The 18,380-nt window shown below is 47.6% G+C and overlaps 1 protein-coding gene across 2 annotated transcripts in view; it reads left to right on the forward strand.

The window, feature by feature from the left end:
* The window catches only part of GABRE (gamma-aminobutyric acid type A receptor epsilon subunit), a 191,042-nt gene that overhangs the window by 116,153 nt on the left and 56,509 nt on the right, over positions 1 to 18,380 (forward strand). For both annotated transcript variants that reach the window (XM_019521415.1, XM_019521416.1), the window contains 2 exons: positions 2,512 to 2,732; positions 3,792 to 3,874. In XM_019521415.1, coding sequence (XP_019376960.1) covers positions 2,512 to 2,732; positions 3,792 to 3,874 — 304 coding nt within the window. The remainder of the gene's footprint in view (positions 1 to 2,511; positions 2,733 to 3,791; positions 3,875 to 18,380) is intronic.

An 18,380-nucleotide genomic window follows, 5' to 3' on the forward strand; every position in this document is an offset into this window, starting at 1 on the left:
GGGAAGGATCACAGTCACTGGCCAGCTACACAATCAATATCATAGCAGTCCTTCTCCCTTCTTCCCCCTTTCTCTCCTTACTTTCTCTTTCCCTGCAGGCAAGCCCAGCAAAACAGAAAACATTTCAAACGTTTCAAAATGTTTTGACTACCCTCGTTTTGTTTCAAGGCTGTTTCAAAGCCCTTTGTTTCATTTAGATGTCACTGTTTTGAGCTCAAAACTAGTTGAAACAGTGTCAAAATGAAACAACCAGTGAAATTTTGCACAGCCCTAGTGCACATGTATGTGTCAAATTCTGTTTGCATGAAAAGAAAGGGTTGAGTGTACTTTGTGTGACTATGTATTCACATATGTAATCTTAGAGTTTACAAGATTTTCTCTGAGCAATTCCTTGGGGAAACTGAAATTCACCCAGTGAAGATGTACAATACAGGAACCCATTACTAGAAGGACCACCTGGGCACTGAGTACATTTCCCTGTCATAGACAACCAAGCAACAGCCAGTCAGTCAAAAAGGATCCAAGAACATCTAGTCTGTGTCCTCCTGTATATACATACTGCAAGTCAGACAGCACCCCCTAACAGCTGATAACAAACTTAGGCTATTAAAAGTCAAAGAACCCCAAAACTACGATATGCCCCAGGAAGAGAGCAAAAGAGACTACGGGTCCTGTCTGTGGATCTTGGGCCCCTACGTCCACCAGCAGTGGCAGGGAATTTGGTAGGTAAATTTGGTAGGTAAACATGCCTAGCTGCTTCTAAACAGCATGGTTTAAATGACCAATCACACAGAGCGAACAGCATATTATGAATAGCAAGAGTCACAAGAAGTCACTGGTGCGGTCCCCATTGGCTAGAACGCACTTGCCTCAGATCATTTTGAACAATAGATACATTTGTAAAATATGAACATCTCCCCATGGATTGCTCAGCAAGAGACAGCAGGACCAAGCTCATCTGATCCATTCTTCCCTGGAAATAAGCTACCCAGTTTTGCTCAAAGTGTCAGCTAAAAGCAGATTAAATTAAGGAGCCCTTAGGAAGCTTCCATGCTGACAACAGGAGGCCAGATTCTGAAAAGCATTCAGGCCTGTGTACAGTCTGCTTTCCTGAACTTTTGGTTGTACAGGCCATGATGTGAGCAGTTGGATCTTGGCCACTTGAAAATCTACCCTTGAATTTTTCAGAATATCTAGCAACATATACTGTTTGATCCCAAACCTGATCCTTGAACTGTATTTAGCACCTTTAGACCCAGGCAGTGAGGCCAGTTTTGGTCTTGTTGATTGTTACCATTAGGAGGAGAAATTGGAGGTGGAGGTGGGTAAGTTAGGGATGCTTCCTCCGTGTGTTTACCAAAAAATAGAACATTCTGCTCCCCACTCCATCCCCTTGCATGGGAAGAATCAAATCACTCAAGTGCTTTCCTCAAGGTCTCACAACCAAACTTGTTCAGGCTGTGCTGAAGCTTTCTTCTGTCTGTCTGTGAGCTCTATCTCCCTGCTTCTCAATCTTACCTCCCTCTCGTCCAACCAGACACACTTCTCCTCTGCCAGGATATGGTAATAGCCAACCAAAGCCGCCATATCATAAACATTCCTGAGTGGACCGGTGTATTCCTCTGTTTTGGGCAGCATCAGTACCTGGTTTTTGAAGTTAGAGAAATCAGTGCCTTCTCATTGCCACTGCAAGTGAATGGTGGGTTTCTCACCCAAAGTTTCAGTGAGGTTTAAGACAACCTGTAACACTGAGCCTAAGTACAACCTATGTGAAGACTTTACTGCCCTCACCTCAGCTCATCTGTGTGTGGCCAGGACAGAGGGATTTATCACACTTAATAATTCTGCCACTGCATTTTTTTGCACAGTCTTGCACTCTTAGAAGGGGCATGTCCACCTCTATAACATCATTCATCACTGGTTAGCTGACAACAGAGCATAGGCTCCACTTCAGAGAAAAATGAAGCAGCCTGTCCAGCACTGCCCTCCCCTGCCCCTAAAAGAGAGCACACTTTTCAAGGGAACTCCCCTGCACTGAATTTCCATTGTAATGATGCTTTTCAGGAAGCCAACTGCAAGCCAGCTGCTGGGAAAGCAGGGGGGAGGAAACAATGCAAGCATAAAAATTCCACTGAGATGAATCACCAGAGGAGAGAGACCCTGCATGGGTTTAGGATTGTACTGGAGTGGAGCAATAGCAGAATCAGAAAGGAACTGTCTTCAGCGGCCAAAAGCCTTTCCAGTCTTACAGGCTGGTGTGAAATGGGTTTGAAGGTCTTGATCCAGTTCCTACTGGAAAAGGGTCCACATAATATGTATGCACCTTGCTGTCTGGAACTAGCTAGCACCTTCCTTGACAATCTCCAGAGAAAGGCCAAGAACTAAGCATCTCCTTAGCTCATTAGAACCACAGTGATGGGACAGCATACAGATCAAAGGCAACACTGCATGCCTATGGTGGGATTAATTTAATTCACCTTAACAGGGCATGCTGTCCTGTCTCTCTTACAGGAATACACCATTGATATCTTCTTTGCTCAGACATGGTATGACCGGCGCCTTCGCTTTAACAGCACCCTCAAAGCCCTCACTCTGAATACCAACATGGTGAGCCGCATCTGGATCCCAGACACATTTTTCAGGAACTCCAAGCGAGCTGACTCTCACTGGATAACCACACCCAATCAGCTGCTCAGGATCTGGAATGATGGCAAAGTGCTCTACACACTCAGGTACTTCTGGGGCTCAGCAGCTAACCTATGACACCAGACCTTTGTGGCTGCACTGTTAAAAAAAAAGAAAAGTTGATAATTTGAGTCATGGGATGGGAGGTTCCCAGCTGCTGTCCTGCCAACAGCAGATGTGATGGTGTGGCATCTTGATGAGACAGCTCCCACAGTTACACAGTAGATCCAAATGGGAAATGGGTTTTAAGCAAGGGTGGATCCAGAGGGGTGTAGTTGCCTGGTCATCCTCCCATACCCTTTAGCTGTGCTGCATGTGAGCTCCTGGTGCAGGGTCTGGCAAGAGCCCCTGGTTTTTCCACAGTTCTGGACTAAGGGGTAGGTGCTGTCTCCTTTCCTCTGCTGCTGACTTCAGTGAAAGGGGGAGGGAGGGAAAAGGCAAAAAGCAGCAGCATTAAGCCTGGCTCTGGAACCATGTGAAAGTAGGAGCTCTGGTCAGGCTCAGCCCCAATCAGCTGGTGAGCTCAGAGCTCACTGCTCAAGCACAGCTCTGGCACGAGCCCCTGCTGACCAAGCAGTGAGCCCAGAGCTCACTGCATGCACTGCACAACCAAAATGGGGTGTTGCCCTTCCCTTCCTCCTTCCTGGATCCATGGGTGACTTCAAGTACTATGAAAAATTCTAAAAAATAAAAGAAATCTCATCTTGAATCAAGACAAAAGATCAGAATCTCAAAAAAGTTCCAAGCAAATAATTTTTTAATGGTTTAGGTCTGTCAAACAATTCACAATCATTTCACAATATTTTGAATTGACTTGGGGTGTTTTTATTACAACATTTATGTATCTGAATAAAACAAATGTTGAGCCAGAAAATTGGAAATGTTTATCTTGAATATATCAAATTGCACATTTTAACCATTCTGAGACTTTTTAAATGCATTTTCAAATGAGTGCTGAAATGGACCCTTTCCCACAAACAGTTTTTATTGCATTGAACTGGCATGTTTTAAGGACAATTTGTTTCTTCAGAACATATAGCTATTATACAGCTGTGTTTGAAGTCAAAATCCTCTGCATTAATGCTAAGTCTTTCTCTCTTTTCCAGGCTGACTATAGAGGCTGAATGTCTTCTCCAGCTGCAGAATTTTCCAATGGACACTCACTCCTGCCCCCTGGTTTTCTCCAGTTGTGAGTATCAGCCTCTTGAATATGGTTTAGGGATGAAACTCAACCAGCCCAAACCATCTTCCAGGGGCATCAGATTCTCTTCAGGTACATGACAATTCAGTCCTTCCATTTCTCTAGTGCTGGGCTCCTGTTCAGCCCTATGTCCCATCCAGTGCATCCTCCTGCTCCTTGGAATAAGTAAATAATTCAGGTCTATATTCTCTGCTACACTGAGTTTCTGCTCAGTGTTCTGGAGACTGGGGGGAGACAGAGAAGTCAGCAAGGAGCAGGTTATGCTCTGTGATTATGGAACCAGCCCTGGAATAGATTTAAAGGTTGATACAACTTTCTAACCAAAAGCATCTGGTAATGGTCCTCATTGGACCACCTGCTGGATAACAGTGCACCTTAGCCATACCATTTGTTTTCCTTTCTGCCCCAGGACCTGTGAGGTGATGGTGGGCTGGCTGTGATAGCCCACTGGAGGCTTCTCCAAGCCTGGGGAGCAACTCCTCCCCATGAGGGAAGATGAGGTCACGTTCTATCTCTTTTTACTACCAGAATGGCACAAACATTACAGAGCTGGTCAGAGACACTAGCACTCACTCCCTGTTTGTTTGTTTGTTGTTTTCCAGAGCAGACAGCAGTGATGGTGCCTATTCACTGGCCTACAATAACTTATGTGCCATGTCTTAGTAAGAGATTCCCAACTTCAGGGTGAGGGGGAGGGGACAGGGGTTAAATCAGTTGTGATCTTCAGAACTTGGTTATCCCCAGCCTGCCTTTCTGCGCTGCTAAAATTCAGTCTATTTGGCTCTGAGCTGTCAGAAACAAGATTCTGCATCTTCTCCCCTGAGGGGCTACCATATAGGTATCAAGATCCCTGCCTAAAATAGGTTTGACATTTCATTTTGTAAATAAATTCAACACCAGGAGAAGAAGCCACTTCAGTAGCCTGCAGACACTGTGCTTCCTTTTTCCAAATGAGAACTCTCTCTGATCACCACTACCAACACTGCAATGGGATCTGCATTGGTTGTAGCTCCCCCAGCCTACCAGGTAGTGCCCCTACTATAACAAGCCAACCTTCTCTAAGCACCAAAGTGCACTCTCTTGCTGAAAATAAGTCAGGACTCTTCAAAGCTTTCAGCACAGCCATCCTGGTTGGTGTAGCCACTGATGAAATTTGGACTCACCTCAGCATAGATGAGACTAAAGAATTTTACTCAACAGCAAACTGTTTCCAGGTGGTTTATGAGCCATACCAGCTGACATCAAACACACCCATGGGTTAATTCTGGATGAAGAAAAAAGCATCCCTTTTAAAGCAGTCTGACTAGATTGGGTGTCATAAGTTTCGCTTGCCCCACACAGGGAAGTGCATTTTGCATGTCAATCATGGGGCATTTCCCATGAGGAAATGGAGGTCAATGATAGAACTGCTGAGGGAAAAAGACACCCCACTAACCCCTCGTTAGAGTTTCAGGTCATCTGTAATAAAGGGGCTAGCTGCAGATACAGATTATTTCATTTTGATACAAGGTAGAACTCAAGAGGCTGTTCCTAGGGAGCATTTTTATTTGTAGTAAATCCCCATCTCATACTTCAAGGTCTGGTTCCAGTTCCATTTGGACTGAACTATAAGCATGCCAGTCCTATGGCAAAACCAGTACTTCTACCCTCCTGGAAACACTGCTCAGACCCTGGCATCCAGCTTTAAGGCTAGGATAAGTATGTGGCTGCCTAACCTAATGAGAAAGTGGAAAAAGCCTGCTAGAGAAGCCAATAATGTAAAGCAAAGTCAAGCCTTTTAGGATTTCTGAAATCAAGTATTTTGCTTCTGATGCATCAGAATGTTCTACTAGTGAATGCTCATCCCACCAAAGTGCCAGTGCTCCTACTTCTGAAAATAATCTCCTCAACAAAGACAGTTTTGTTTCTTCTAATAGGTCTGAAAAAAAGAACAAGGAGAAAATGTTATTGGTGAGGCAGCTGAAAGATGTGTTGAACGACCCTGACAAATTACAGTAGTCAATAACAGAGGTCCCTTTTTGCTTGTGAGTGCTGGGTCAGTGCAAACAAATTGTTAGAATGTTCCTTTAGATGGTAATGGAAGAAAAGGCACAACTTCCCATTTTTCACACCAGTGGCATCTCTATTCCACTTCAACTGAGTGTTTATTACTTTTGCTACAAGTTGTTTATCTGGAGATTTTGCTTTAGCCTAGAATTATATTTGAGATTGTTAAAAGACTTGGCCTCTTAGAATGAGACACAAGAAATAAGTAGCACATATGAACAACCATTATATGTGAGGAGACTTAGAAATTAGACTGAAGTAAAATCATTCAATTGGTAAATTCTCCGATAGTTCATTAACTAGTTATTTTGGAAAGGGTTTTTTGTGGGGGGATCAGGCTGCATGGAACCTTAGTTCAGTGGAAAATTCTATTAATTCTACTATAGCAAACTTTTTAAATCTGTGCAGTTGCTTGGGAAATATTATCTTGTGATGAAAGAACATCCCCAGTGAATTGCCTTGAAGGAAATTCATGATCATCATTTGGGCAAAAATATTCAAAATAATTTAATCACGTTCTGAGGAACATGGTGAAAAAGGAAATTACTTCTGCCTGGAAAGTTGGCATGTATTATTCTATTATGTTGGACTGCACCCAAGATATTAACAATCAAGAGCAGATACCAATGATAATTAGAGTTGTTTCTGCAGAAGAGGCAACTGAGGCAAGAAAAGCCAATGTCATGATCAAAGAACACTGAGCTGGATTTCTGAATGTGACAGATTCCATGGGGACTGCATGACAGAGGCTCCCTTTGAACAATTAAAAGAAATGAGAATTTCACTCACTGGTTTGAGAGGACAAAGCTATGTCAATGCGACAGATATGAAAGACAAACAAACCAGCGCACAGGAGAGAATCAGGGAAAATGTTTTGCAGTCTTTTTTAAAATAATGGCACAAATTGATGCATTGGAACTGTTGCATTTTTTAAGTGATTCAAGTTATCACTTATTTGCAGCCTCACTACAACAGTGGGTCAAATGCCTCGATGTGTGACGAACCCATTTCCAAAACCCGTATTTGAAACAAGATGGGAACACTGAATTGATGTGATCTGAGTATTTTTGCACCAAGTTTCAGAAGTCAATCAAAATTTAATTTTTACTCCCAGTTATGTATTTTAAATCCTAAAGAAACACACAGAACTTAAAACTCAATGCAACATGAAATCTCTGGCTCAAAATCTACAGCTACAACTTCTTGTGCTGCATGGAATTTTAGCCCAGAATGACTTTATGAAGTCAACGTGGCAAAGAACATACGTCATGAAGCTGAATTAGGTACCAGCTATACTATGCATCAGCTAAAAGCTTCAAAGGTTTCTTTGCAAACTATTGTCCTGATAAGAGATTTGCAAGTGTCTTTACTGATGCTGTGGAACTGCCTGATGAGCTGGAAATTGAAGCTAATTTCCTGCAAGAAAAATCAAAAGAAGAATGTTTGATTATAAGAAAAGAAACAAAGCATTAACAAATCCAGAAAAGAAATCTAAAGTTGTATTTGAATCTGTCTGGGACCTTTCCATACAGTACATGCGCTTGAATCACTTCAGAGGCTTCAGACAGAAAATGGGAGGCCTTGGTTTCACCGTTTTCTTGTACTGAGGAAAACTCCAACCTTTCATGAAAAGTGTACACTAGCACAGCATCAATAAGAGCACATTCCTCCCCATAGCAGACAGTTAGCTTATCCTATACCCAATGGCTAAAGCATTATCCTTTGAGGATGAGGATGTAGGTTTGAATGCTCTCAAGCAAGTCACCAAGGCTGAGGGAAATCTAGATGCAATTATCTGTTGTCAGATGGGAATATACACTATCTCCAGTAGAAGTGTATTAAGCACCAGGCTTAGGTGGTTAACAACCAAAAGTTTTACAATAAAGAATCCTTATCTTGAATAAAAATAAACCTAGAAACAACCACAGAGCAAACAGATCAAAACCACAAACTCTACAGCTACCTGATAACTAAAATAACTACAGAGACATATCCTCCTGAGCTTCCTATTCCTGGCCCAATGAACCCTGCATTTTTGGCTCTATAAGGATACAGAATTAGGCAGGAGTTGACAACCTACAGCCTGTGGGTAGTAGGACCCAGGAGAGGCCCTGGTAGGCTCCTGCAACAGCAGGGCCTGTCTGGCCCCGCCCCCCCAGAGAGAAGCCCCAGCAGGGGCTTATGGCCTGGGACCATGTGGCTACACCGGTGCTGGAAACTCAGGTAAGGGAGTGGGGGGGAAGGGCAGGGAAGGACCCCAGGCAGCTCTGTGCTTGCCGGTTGGGGCTGCGCCATGGCGGCAGCAGCTGCCCTGTGCAGAGGAAAGAACCCCCCCCACTGCTGCCCACCTGGAGCTCGCATGCTGGGCAGCACAGAGGCAGCATTGGCAAACTCTCATTGGAAGAATTTGTGTGACACCATTGCCTGCTATCTGTAAAGCTGCAGCAGTGTCTAAAGCTAGCACAGAGCAGCTACAGCTCACAGGTGCCATTCTCGAATCACATAGGAATGGGCTGATACTACAGCAAAGATCCAGGCACAGGGACCTATGCTGAGATACTCAGTAACAGATAGAAAGAATGAGTCCATGTCCTAGCTCAGGCAGGAGAGAAGAGCAAAGGGAAGCCCAGGCTTTCAAGCATTTTCTACTGATTCTGAAAACATTACCTGCTATGTCAGGAAAGGTTAATTTTCTTACTGAATTTAAGCATGAATAAGAACAATGAATGAATTGCTCTGGTTTTGTTTGGGCTTCCCCCATGCAGTTCTGCTACTACATCTCATTACAGACACTTTTGTGTCCATTCTTAAGCCAATATAGTTCTGCTGATACTTCTTAGAATCTATGCTTTAATGCACATTAGCCTATTTTAATGCACATTAAAGAATCATATAAAAGCATGCTCTTTAGTTAATGTGCATTAAGCTAGGATCATGTGCATTTTCCTAGTACCACACAACAGAGGTACTAGATTTAATGAGTATTATCTAAAGTGAATTAATGCATGTGTAGGTGCACCCAGCGCCTCTTATAATTGCTTCACAAGGTCTTATACCTGACCTGCAGCACCTAAGGGCACCTATACATGAGTGCAGAGGTTGCTCCAACATGCTGGAATTCCAGCCCATTGGAGCAGATTTGATTAATCAAGTCTGCTGGAGTGTGGTAATTACTGCACTTCAGCAGCCTCCTACATCTCATGTATCAGCTTCCCTGAGTTTAAAAATGGTGGGGGGGGCACTTCAACTAAACTTGTCAAATAAGCTTTATCTCAAGCACCCCCACCACCATTTTTAAGTGAAGGGACACTGACACACAACGTGCAGCGCCACTTTAACTAAAGCAGCTCAGGGTTCACTGAGGGCAGGTACTCCCTGACTAACCTGATTTCTTTTTATGATCAGGTCGCAAAGTCCCTGGATGAGGGTGTCAGGGTAGATGTCATCTTCCTGAACTTTAAGAAGGCCTTTGACATGGTTTCCCACCAGATTCTCTTAAAAAAACTAGGTGACTGTGGCATTGATACCTACACAGTCAGATGGGTGGCAAATTGGTTAGATGGTCACATCCAGAGAGTGATGGTGGAGGGGTCATTTTTGACCTGGAGGGATGTGGGCATTGGAGTCCCCCAGCAGCCTGTACTGTTCAACGTCTTTATCAGCTATCTGAATGTGGGTGTGGAATGGATGCTGTCTAAATTCATTGATGACACCAAGTTGTTGGGCAAGGTGGGCACTCTGAAGGAGAGGGACAGAATCCAGCTAGATCTAGACAAATTACAGAGGTGGGCAGATGAGAATAGGATGGAATTCAACACAGACAAGTGTAAGGTGCTGCATCTAGGGAGAAGGAACCAGCAACACACCTATAAACTGGGAACACCCTTCTTGTTAACATGGTGGCAGAAAGGGATCTTAGAGTCATTGTTGCTCCAATATGAACATGAGCTGCCAATGCGAGGAAGCGGTCGGTAAGGCCAACCGCACCTTGTCGTGCATCTACTGATGCATCACAAGCAGGTCCAGGGAGGTGATCCTTCCCCTCTATGCTGCATTGGTCAGGCCACAGTTGGAGTACTGTGTCCAGTTCTGGGCACCGTACTTCAAGAGGGATGTGGCTAGCATTGAGAGGGTCCATAGGAGGGCCACTCGCATGGTCAAGGGGCAGCAGGGCAGGCCCTGTGAAGAGAGGCTAAAGGGCCTGAACCTATTCAGCCTCCACAAGAGAAGGCTGAGAGGGGATCTGGTGGCCATTTACAAACTCACTGTGGGGACCAGAAGAAATTGGAGGCTCTGTTTCCCCGGGCACCACATGGGGTTACTAGGAATAATATCCACAAATTGTTAGAGAGAAGGTTCAGACTGGACATCAGGAGACATTACTTTACAGTTAGGGCTGCAAGGCTCTGGAATGGGCTCTCAAGTGAGGTGGTACTCTCTCCTAGTTTGGGGGCCTTCAAGAGGAAGCTGGACAGATATTTGGCTGGGGTGATATGACCGGGGCAGGGGGTCAGACCTGATGATCTGTTTAGGTCCCTTCCAGCCCTAAGCACTATGATACTATGATACTAATTGAAGTGCCAACCCCTCACCCCCAGAGCACATGTAAAAGTGACATAATATTTCACCTTCTGCCCTTGCAATTAAGGCTGTGTGAAATTTCGCCAGCTGTTTCATTTCAATGCTGTTTCGGTTCATTTTGAACTTGAAACAGTGAAATTGAAATGAAACAGAGGGCTTTGAAATAAGCTTGAAATTAAATGAGGCCAATTTCAAGTTTTGAAAGTTTCAAAATGTTTCAAGTTTGAAAGCTGAAGCTGGGCTTGCCTACAGGGAAAGAGAAAGTAAGGAGAGGGAGGGGGAAGAGTGGGGGAAGGACTACTGTCATTATTGACTGGGTAGCTGGCCAGTGAGTGTCATCCTTCCCTGAGGTCCCTTCCAATCCCAGTACTCTGGGGCAGGGGTGCAAAAACAGCATAAAAGGCAGCATTGTTTGAATTGCCCTGCTTTCTGCATTGGAGTCTGTCATGCCGTGAGTTGGCACTATAGGTATGGCTCCTCCCCCAAGGTCAGGGTTCTCTCAACTCTCCTGCTATGTCTTGATTGTGTATATAAGAAAGAGGGGGTTCAATGGTGTCTTTCTTTCCCCTTTTGTCCTGGGGGAGGGTACTCATGGGTGCGTTGCAGTGTTCCTCAGGGCTCCACCTCCCCTACACCCCATCCACACGCCAGCCATTTGGGTACGCAGGTTTGCATCCTGATGTGATGTCTACCCCTTGACCATGGGGTCCAGCATAGATGGCAATGCTCCAGTTTGTTGTCTGGATGAAGATTTGCTCCAGTAGCCCGGACCCCCTATCCTCAGGGTCTGAGCCTCAGATGGCAGGCATCTTTTCCGAGAGGAGCACCTGCCTGGTTTTCTTTAATGAGAAGAGGCTGGGAACAATTTGTGCCCAGCTTGCTGCAAGCCATTGCTCCCACTCAACCTCTCCACTCCTGAAGCCTGGAGCTCCCCTCTGACCAGTGGTTTCCTGGCTGGCTTCTCCCCCCATGCTGGCTTCCAACAGTGTTTTTAAACTACCCATGGTGGCAGCATCAGCTGCTGCAGTCATCTGGCTGCCGCCCCACCTCAGAAGCAGCTGCTTGAAGAGCCAGCGGAATGCTGGCTCACGCAGCTCCTGCTCTGTCCCTGCCTAGGGGTGTGGGGGGCTCTCTTTTCCCCTTCAGAAACTCTGGGGGTTGTCCCCAGTGTTCCTGGTGCCTGTGGGGGCTTCTTGCCACTACAGCCCTCCCCCCTTAAGCTGCCTTGTGGAGTCTTGGTATCTTGCTGTGCATCCTGAGTTGTCTGGTGCTGCTTCTGGTGTACTTGGTGCGCCTCCTCAGCTGGCTCATCCGGACTGATGTATCTGGAGAGGAAATCCACCACAAGGTTATCTTTACCGGGGTGATGCACAACTGTGAACTTGAGAGGTTGCAAAGCAAGTGCCCAGTAGGTTATATGGGTGTTCTCTATATGGGTTTTGGTTAGCCACTGAAGCGGGGCATGATCCGTTACTACCAGGAACTCCCAGCCCATCAGATAATATTTAAAACATTCTACCACCCAGCATATAGATAGGCACTCCTTTTCTATTGTAGCATACCTGGTTTCTGCTAAGTTAAGCTGACAGCTTGCAAAGGCGACTGGTCGCTCATCTTCCCACCATCATTGTAGCAGGACCACCCCCAAGGCACTACTAGATGCATTGGTCTGTAAGATAAAAGAGATAGAGAAGTCTGGGGTATATACTACTATATCTTGACACATAACCTCCTTCAGATTCTCAAAGCTCTTTGTCATTTCAGCTGTCCACTTTAGAGCCCCTTGATGCCCTTCCTTGGAGTGCATCAGTGAGGGGTGTGGCAAGCTCCACAAAGTGCAGTATAGATTGTTGATAGTAATTAATGAGCCCTAGGAAGGACCGCAGTTGGCAACAGTTGCACGGTTCCTGAAAGCGGCGTATCACTGCCACTTTGTCTTTGAGGGGTCAGATGGTTCCAGCCCACACAAAACCCCAGATACTTGGTCTCTTTTCCAGCCAGTTTATATTTCTTGGAGTTGGCTGTCATTCCAGCTGCTTTGACTTCTCCCAGGACAGCCCTCAGGGCCTCCGGATGCCATGGCCAATCTGTGGTAAAGACGATTATGTCATCGATGTAAGTGGCAGCATAGGCTGCGTGTAGCACCAGCAGGGAATCCATAAGCCTCTGGAATGTGGCAGCAGCTCTATTAAGCCTGAAGGGCATTCATAAAAACTCAAATAGGCCCTAGGGCATTCTGAAGGCTGTTTTGGCGCAATCTGTGTGTCTCATTGGGATTTACCAATACCCTTTGACTAGATCAATACCTTGCTTCCCCGATCTTCTCCACTAGGTGGGAGATACGAGGCATGGGGAAACTGTCAAAGGTCTCCAGTGCATTCAATTTCTGGTAGTCTATGCACAGGTGGAGTGACCCATCGGGTTTGGCTACTGGTACTACTGGACTGTGCCAGGGGCTCTGAGAAGGCCAGATAATCCCTTGCCTTTGTACCTTTTCTATTTTCTGCCGTATTTCTTGTTGTAATCGATGTGGTATGGGCCTCCACCACTCCCTGACTAGAGCACCCAGCAGCATCCTGATTTCATGTTCTACTTCTCGGGCCCACCCCAGGGTCTCTTGGAATACATTCCAGAAGACTTCTACCATCTCTTCCAGCATCCACCATTGCTCAGTGTCTAAGTCTTTCCCAAGCTGATCTTGCACCCCATGAGTTATTCCATCCTCCAGCTCCAGGCAAGGAGGTCCTAGCTCTTCTTCTGCCTCCTTGTGTTGTGCCATCCAGCCCTGCTGTGTCCTCCACTCTTTGAGGAGGTTGACATGGTAGATCTGGTGTGTTTGGTGGTGTCCGGGTTTGAGTACTTCATAATCTACCAGACCCACTTGCCAGGTCACTTCAAAGAGGCCTTGCCACATGGAGAGTTGCATCCTTATCAAAGCTGGAAGTGATACTAGTACCATATCATCCAGTTGGAATGTTCTGGACTTCCTTCTCTGATCATACTGAGTCTTTTGACGTTCTTGAGCTGCCTGGAGATTCTGACAGGCAATTCACCGAGTCTTGTTTATACACTCTTTCAATTCCTGTCTATACCTTTCCACCATAACCCCTGGCCTCATTGGCCTCTCCCACTCTTGTCTAATAATTTGTAGAAAACCCCTTGTGTTGTGTCTGTACACCAGCTGAAAGGGCAAGAATTGCGTAGACTCTTGAGGAGTATCCCACAGAGCAAATAGTGGGGTTAATAATGTGTCCCACCTACGTGGGTCTTCTTGTGCACTTCTCCTGAGCATCCTCTTGATGGTCTCGTTGAGTCCTTCTACTAACCCATTGGTCTGGGGGTGATAAACGGACATCTTCAGATGGTTGATGCCCAGGGTGTTGCATAGCACTTTCATTACTCCCAACATAAAGTTAATCCTCTGGTCAGTTAATATTTCATGGGGGATTCCCACATGGGCAATTCACTTTAACAGCTCTTCAGCCACTTGAGTAGCTGTGATTGACCTAAGCGGAACTGCTTCTGGAAAATGTATTGCATAGTCCACCAAGACTAATACATATTGGTACCCCCCACGAGACTTTGGCAGGGGTCCCATGATATCCAGCACTATGCGGGAGAAGGGCATCTCAATCACCAGCATGAGTTGCAAGGGGGCCCTCTGAGGCCTCCACTCCTGGGCTCTCTGACACTTGGGACATGCTGCACCCCACCTATCCACATCATCTTGCAGCCGGGGCCAGAAGAAATCATGGACCAGTCTTGCCCTGGTTTTGTTGCACCCTAGATGACCCCCTAACAGGGAGTCGTGTGTCAGCCTCCAAATTTGCCTGCGGAATGGGGCCAGGACCAGCAGCTGGCATCTCTCTGCAATCCCCTCCTGACCCCTCTGGATCCAGTACAGCAGACCCCCTGTTACCTTATAATAGTAGGCACTCCTGAACGTCCCTTCTTCTGGGTCCTAGGTGACCAACCATTGCAGCTCCAGATCTTCCTGCTGTGCTTGACAAAATTGCGTCGCGCTGGCCACCTGATCTATATCTATACCGCCCTGCACAAGTACGTCCTGCTGGGAGGATGTTTACCCTTCCCAGCCCTCACCTCTGCATAATTGCTTTCTTTCTTCTTCTGTTGCTCTTACTCATTCTAGCACCATGTAAATAGGTCCCCATTCTCGGCCGAGGACCATTTCACATGCCAATGCCAGGGCGAGTCTGACCGTTAGTTCTCCTTGAAACTCCATTACTCTCAACAGGAGATAGCAACTCCAGAAGCATGTTTCACCACCCAAGATGCAGGTCATAACCAGGGGTCTGGCCTCCCTTACACCTGCTTTCAGTGCTAGATCTGCTCAGAGTAAAGACTGTGAACACCCTGTATCCAGGGTAGCTCGTACTGCCCAGCCGTCGATCATAGCCATCACTACTGGTCATTCCCAGTCTTCCTCCTGTAGGGCGGCACCAAAACTACAATCCATGGACCTGCCCCATTTGGCTTCCCTTGGCTTATCTCTAGGGCTGGGAGGTGGAGCCAAGCCTCAACTTAGCTCACAGAAGCCCAGCCCACACTCCCTTGCAATACGGCTGGCCCGGCCACAATGATAGCAGACAACACCCCTCTGGGTGGGCCCTTCTGGGGCCCTATCCTTTTCTCCTCTTCCCGGGTCGTGCCCCCAGTCAGGGCCCAGAAGCCTCATCCATGACTACGCTCATTGTCCGAGATGGAGAAAGCCTCAGTGAGGTGGAGGGCCTCTTCGATGGTCCGTGGTTAGTATCATCTCACCCATATCTGGGTGTCTTCCTCTAGGTCCCTGCACCCGATGGGCTTCAAACATCTGGTCCCGTGCTGCTCGGCTTTGGGTGTGTGAGCTTGCCTGCCGCTTCATCCCTGGTGTTGTATAGCCTGGATATATTGCCCTGGGGTAACCCTCACTCCAATCTCTCCTGCCACAACTTTTCTCGTAATTTCAGTGGTGGGGTCGACTACTAGGGCCTATCCGGAGTCAGGACTCTTGGGGCTGTGGTCTTCTATGAGGCTCCAACCTCCCCTACACCTTGCCCTAATACCCAGCCTCGCCCGGATGCTGTCGTTTCCAGGCCCAGCCCTCTTCTCATGATGTAAGGACACTCTGTTACAGATTTGAAGGTCTATCCTGACCCTGAACCAGGCTGGCTATGAGACCCTTCTCAGGCTTCCTCCCTACCCCTCCAAAAGTGGGCAACAGAACAATGAAACTAAAGGAAAACACTACCAGTAAGACTTCCTGGTTATGAACAAAGATTGGGCTCCCTGGCCTGGAGAATTCTTCTCCCTATTAACCCTGTCTAAAGCACCCCTTGGTCCAGCTGATATACACTTGGAGTGCCGCACGGGACTACTCCTGGTCCATCCTATTCCAGCCTACTCGGTCCCTCACCGAGTGGCTCAGCCTGGTAGGCGCTTGCTTCCTGCAGCCCCTCTCGCTGCTCAAGCTTTCCGCTCCCCACTGGGATGGGCTCTGGGAGCCTTCCCAAACCCATGCCGATCCCACCTGGATTGCAGGGTCGTCTCTCGTCTCCCTTTCCTCGGGACCGCCTCCTCCATCGGTCTCTTCACCCGGCATCCCTGGATCCTCGCACCCAGCTCCGCTGTTGCGAATACGGGCATCCGCTGCCTCCTCACTGGCGTTCTCCCTCCAGCAGCCTTGGGGGAGCCTCTTGCCTCATGGCAGTTCATTGGCCTCCTCCTCGCCTCCAAACGGGGATCCAAGGGCACCTCCACTTGTGGCTCCGCTCCTGCTCTCCTCCCCGTCTTCCTCCCTTTGGTCGCTCTTTATTCTCCCATGCCGGCTCCGATTATGATTAACTGCAGCTGGCCACAGTTTCAAAAAGATGCGGCTAATCAGCCGCATGGGTCCCGCCGCCTCCTCCAGTCTCGCCGTGGCATCAGCTGCAGGTAAGGGAATAGCCGTTTCTTTCTTGCTCCCCTCGTCTTCCTGGTCGTGTTTTGGGTCCTGGGGTTCCCCTTTGGCCCCTCAGGGTCTGTTCTGTGTAGCTCCCCTGTGACAGTCCCAAAGGAATTGTTCCAAAAGAACCTGGTCTATGACCCTATCTCAGTTGTACTGGGTCATGGGGAGCCACTTATTCAACGAGTCTCGTAGGTACTGGAGTAAGCTACGAGGCCTCTTGATGTCTTTTGCCTTCCATGCTCGGAAGGCCTGTCTATAGCTCTCGGGTGAAATCTCAAGCCTGTATAGGACTGCGGCCTTCACTGTGTCGTAATTGTGGGCCTCTTCCCTTGACAATGCCCAATATGCTTCCTGGGCCTTGTCCACCACTAGGGCGCCCAACTAATGAGCCCACTAAGTATGGTCCAACCCCATCTGTAGGGCTGTCCTCTTGAATGCCTCAACGTAGGCTTCAGGGTTATCATCACACATCATCTGTGGCATCTTGAACAAGGCTGCATTCTGCTACCTCCATTCTTGTTGGTGGTTGCCCTGTGTGGCGGGCCAGTAGGGGGTGCTCCTGCGTTGTGGCACCCATCTCACTGTGCCCAACCGCATTCCAGGCTCCAGGTGCCTCCCTAGGGGTGCCTCGCGTCTGGCTGACCCCCTTCCTGGAGCATACTCGCTAGCCTGGGGGTAACGTAAGCTGCCACCACCCCAAGAAGGGACTCTCTTAGCCCTGTGTCCTCGGGGAAACACAGGCCTAATAGTCCTACGAGTACTCGACCCAGTACAAGCATTTGGGGCACTTCCCCAAGTCGGGGGCCAAAAAGGAAAGCCAGCTATATATCTAATCAGATCTCAAGTAGCTAACTCACAAGCATCATCCAGAGGCTGTTGGAGATTCCCTCTGGAGGTAGGCCATTCCTAGCTCATGAGTTATGGGGGAGAGAGCCAGTTTCAGATGGTAAACTCCTCTCTAAGTCTGAGTTCCCCACATGGCTGCTGCCCCCTCCTCCTGGGCAGTCTTAATTTATATAGCCCCTGTGACCTCGTTCACCTGGTCCAATGGAGGCCAGCACCTGTTGGCTGTCGGCCAACCAATTTGAAATACATCACTAGTTGCCGGGCAGACTCTAGCCCACCAGGTAGAAGCCCCTCACCCAGGTAGCTGATACCAGTCACGTAGGCAGAGGGAGCAGGTTTCCCCCCTCCCTCAGGAATGTGTCCATCTCAGGTTACCTAAAGAGATACGGTAAGGGTGTGTCTCCTCTTCTGGGCCCATCCTAATCAAATTGTCACAGGGCAGAGATTTTGGGGAGTAACAAAACTGGCTTCCTGCCACACCTTGTAGCTGCTGTATTTCTAGCACTTGTCTGATCGCCTGATGGCTTATGTCAGAAGTTTGATGTGGGCTACAGCCAGGAGCTGCATGGTTGACTCTGCCCAGGTTGGGATCCCTGATCTGCTACAGTGGGAGCCGAGTTCCCGGCCAATGCACCACCATCATGCTGTGAGTCAACACTATAGGTATGGCTCCTCCCCCAAGGTCGGGGTTCCCTCAACTTTTCTGCCACATCTTGATGGTGTGTATAAGAAGGAGAGGGTTCCGTGGTGTCTTGCTTTCTCCTTTTGTCCCGGGACGGGGTACTTACAGGTGCGTTGTGGTGTTCCTTTGGGCTCCACCTCCCCTACACCTCATCCACAAGCCAACCTTTTGGGTATAAAGGTCTGTGCCCTGATGTGATGTCTACCCCTTGACTGTGGTGTCCAGTGTAGATAGCAATGCTCCAGTTTGTCATCCAGATGAAGATTTGCTCCGATAGTTCTGACCCCCTATCCTCAGGGTCTGAGCCTCAAATGACAGGTGTCCTCTCCAAAAGGAGTGCCTGCCTGGTTTTCTGTATAGTTTCATAGTTTCTAGGGTCGGAAGGGACCTGA

This window comes from Gavialis gangeticus, unplaced genomic scaffold (genome assembly GCF_001723915.1).
Source record: "Gavialis gangeticus isolate Ggan-Ray unplaced genomic scaffold, GavGan_comp1, whole genome shotgun sequence".
In the NCBI taxonomy this organism is placed as follows: domain Eukaryota; kingdom Metazoa; phylum Chordata; order Crocodylia; family Gavialidae; genus Gavialis; species Gavialis gangeticus.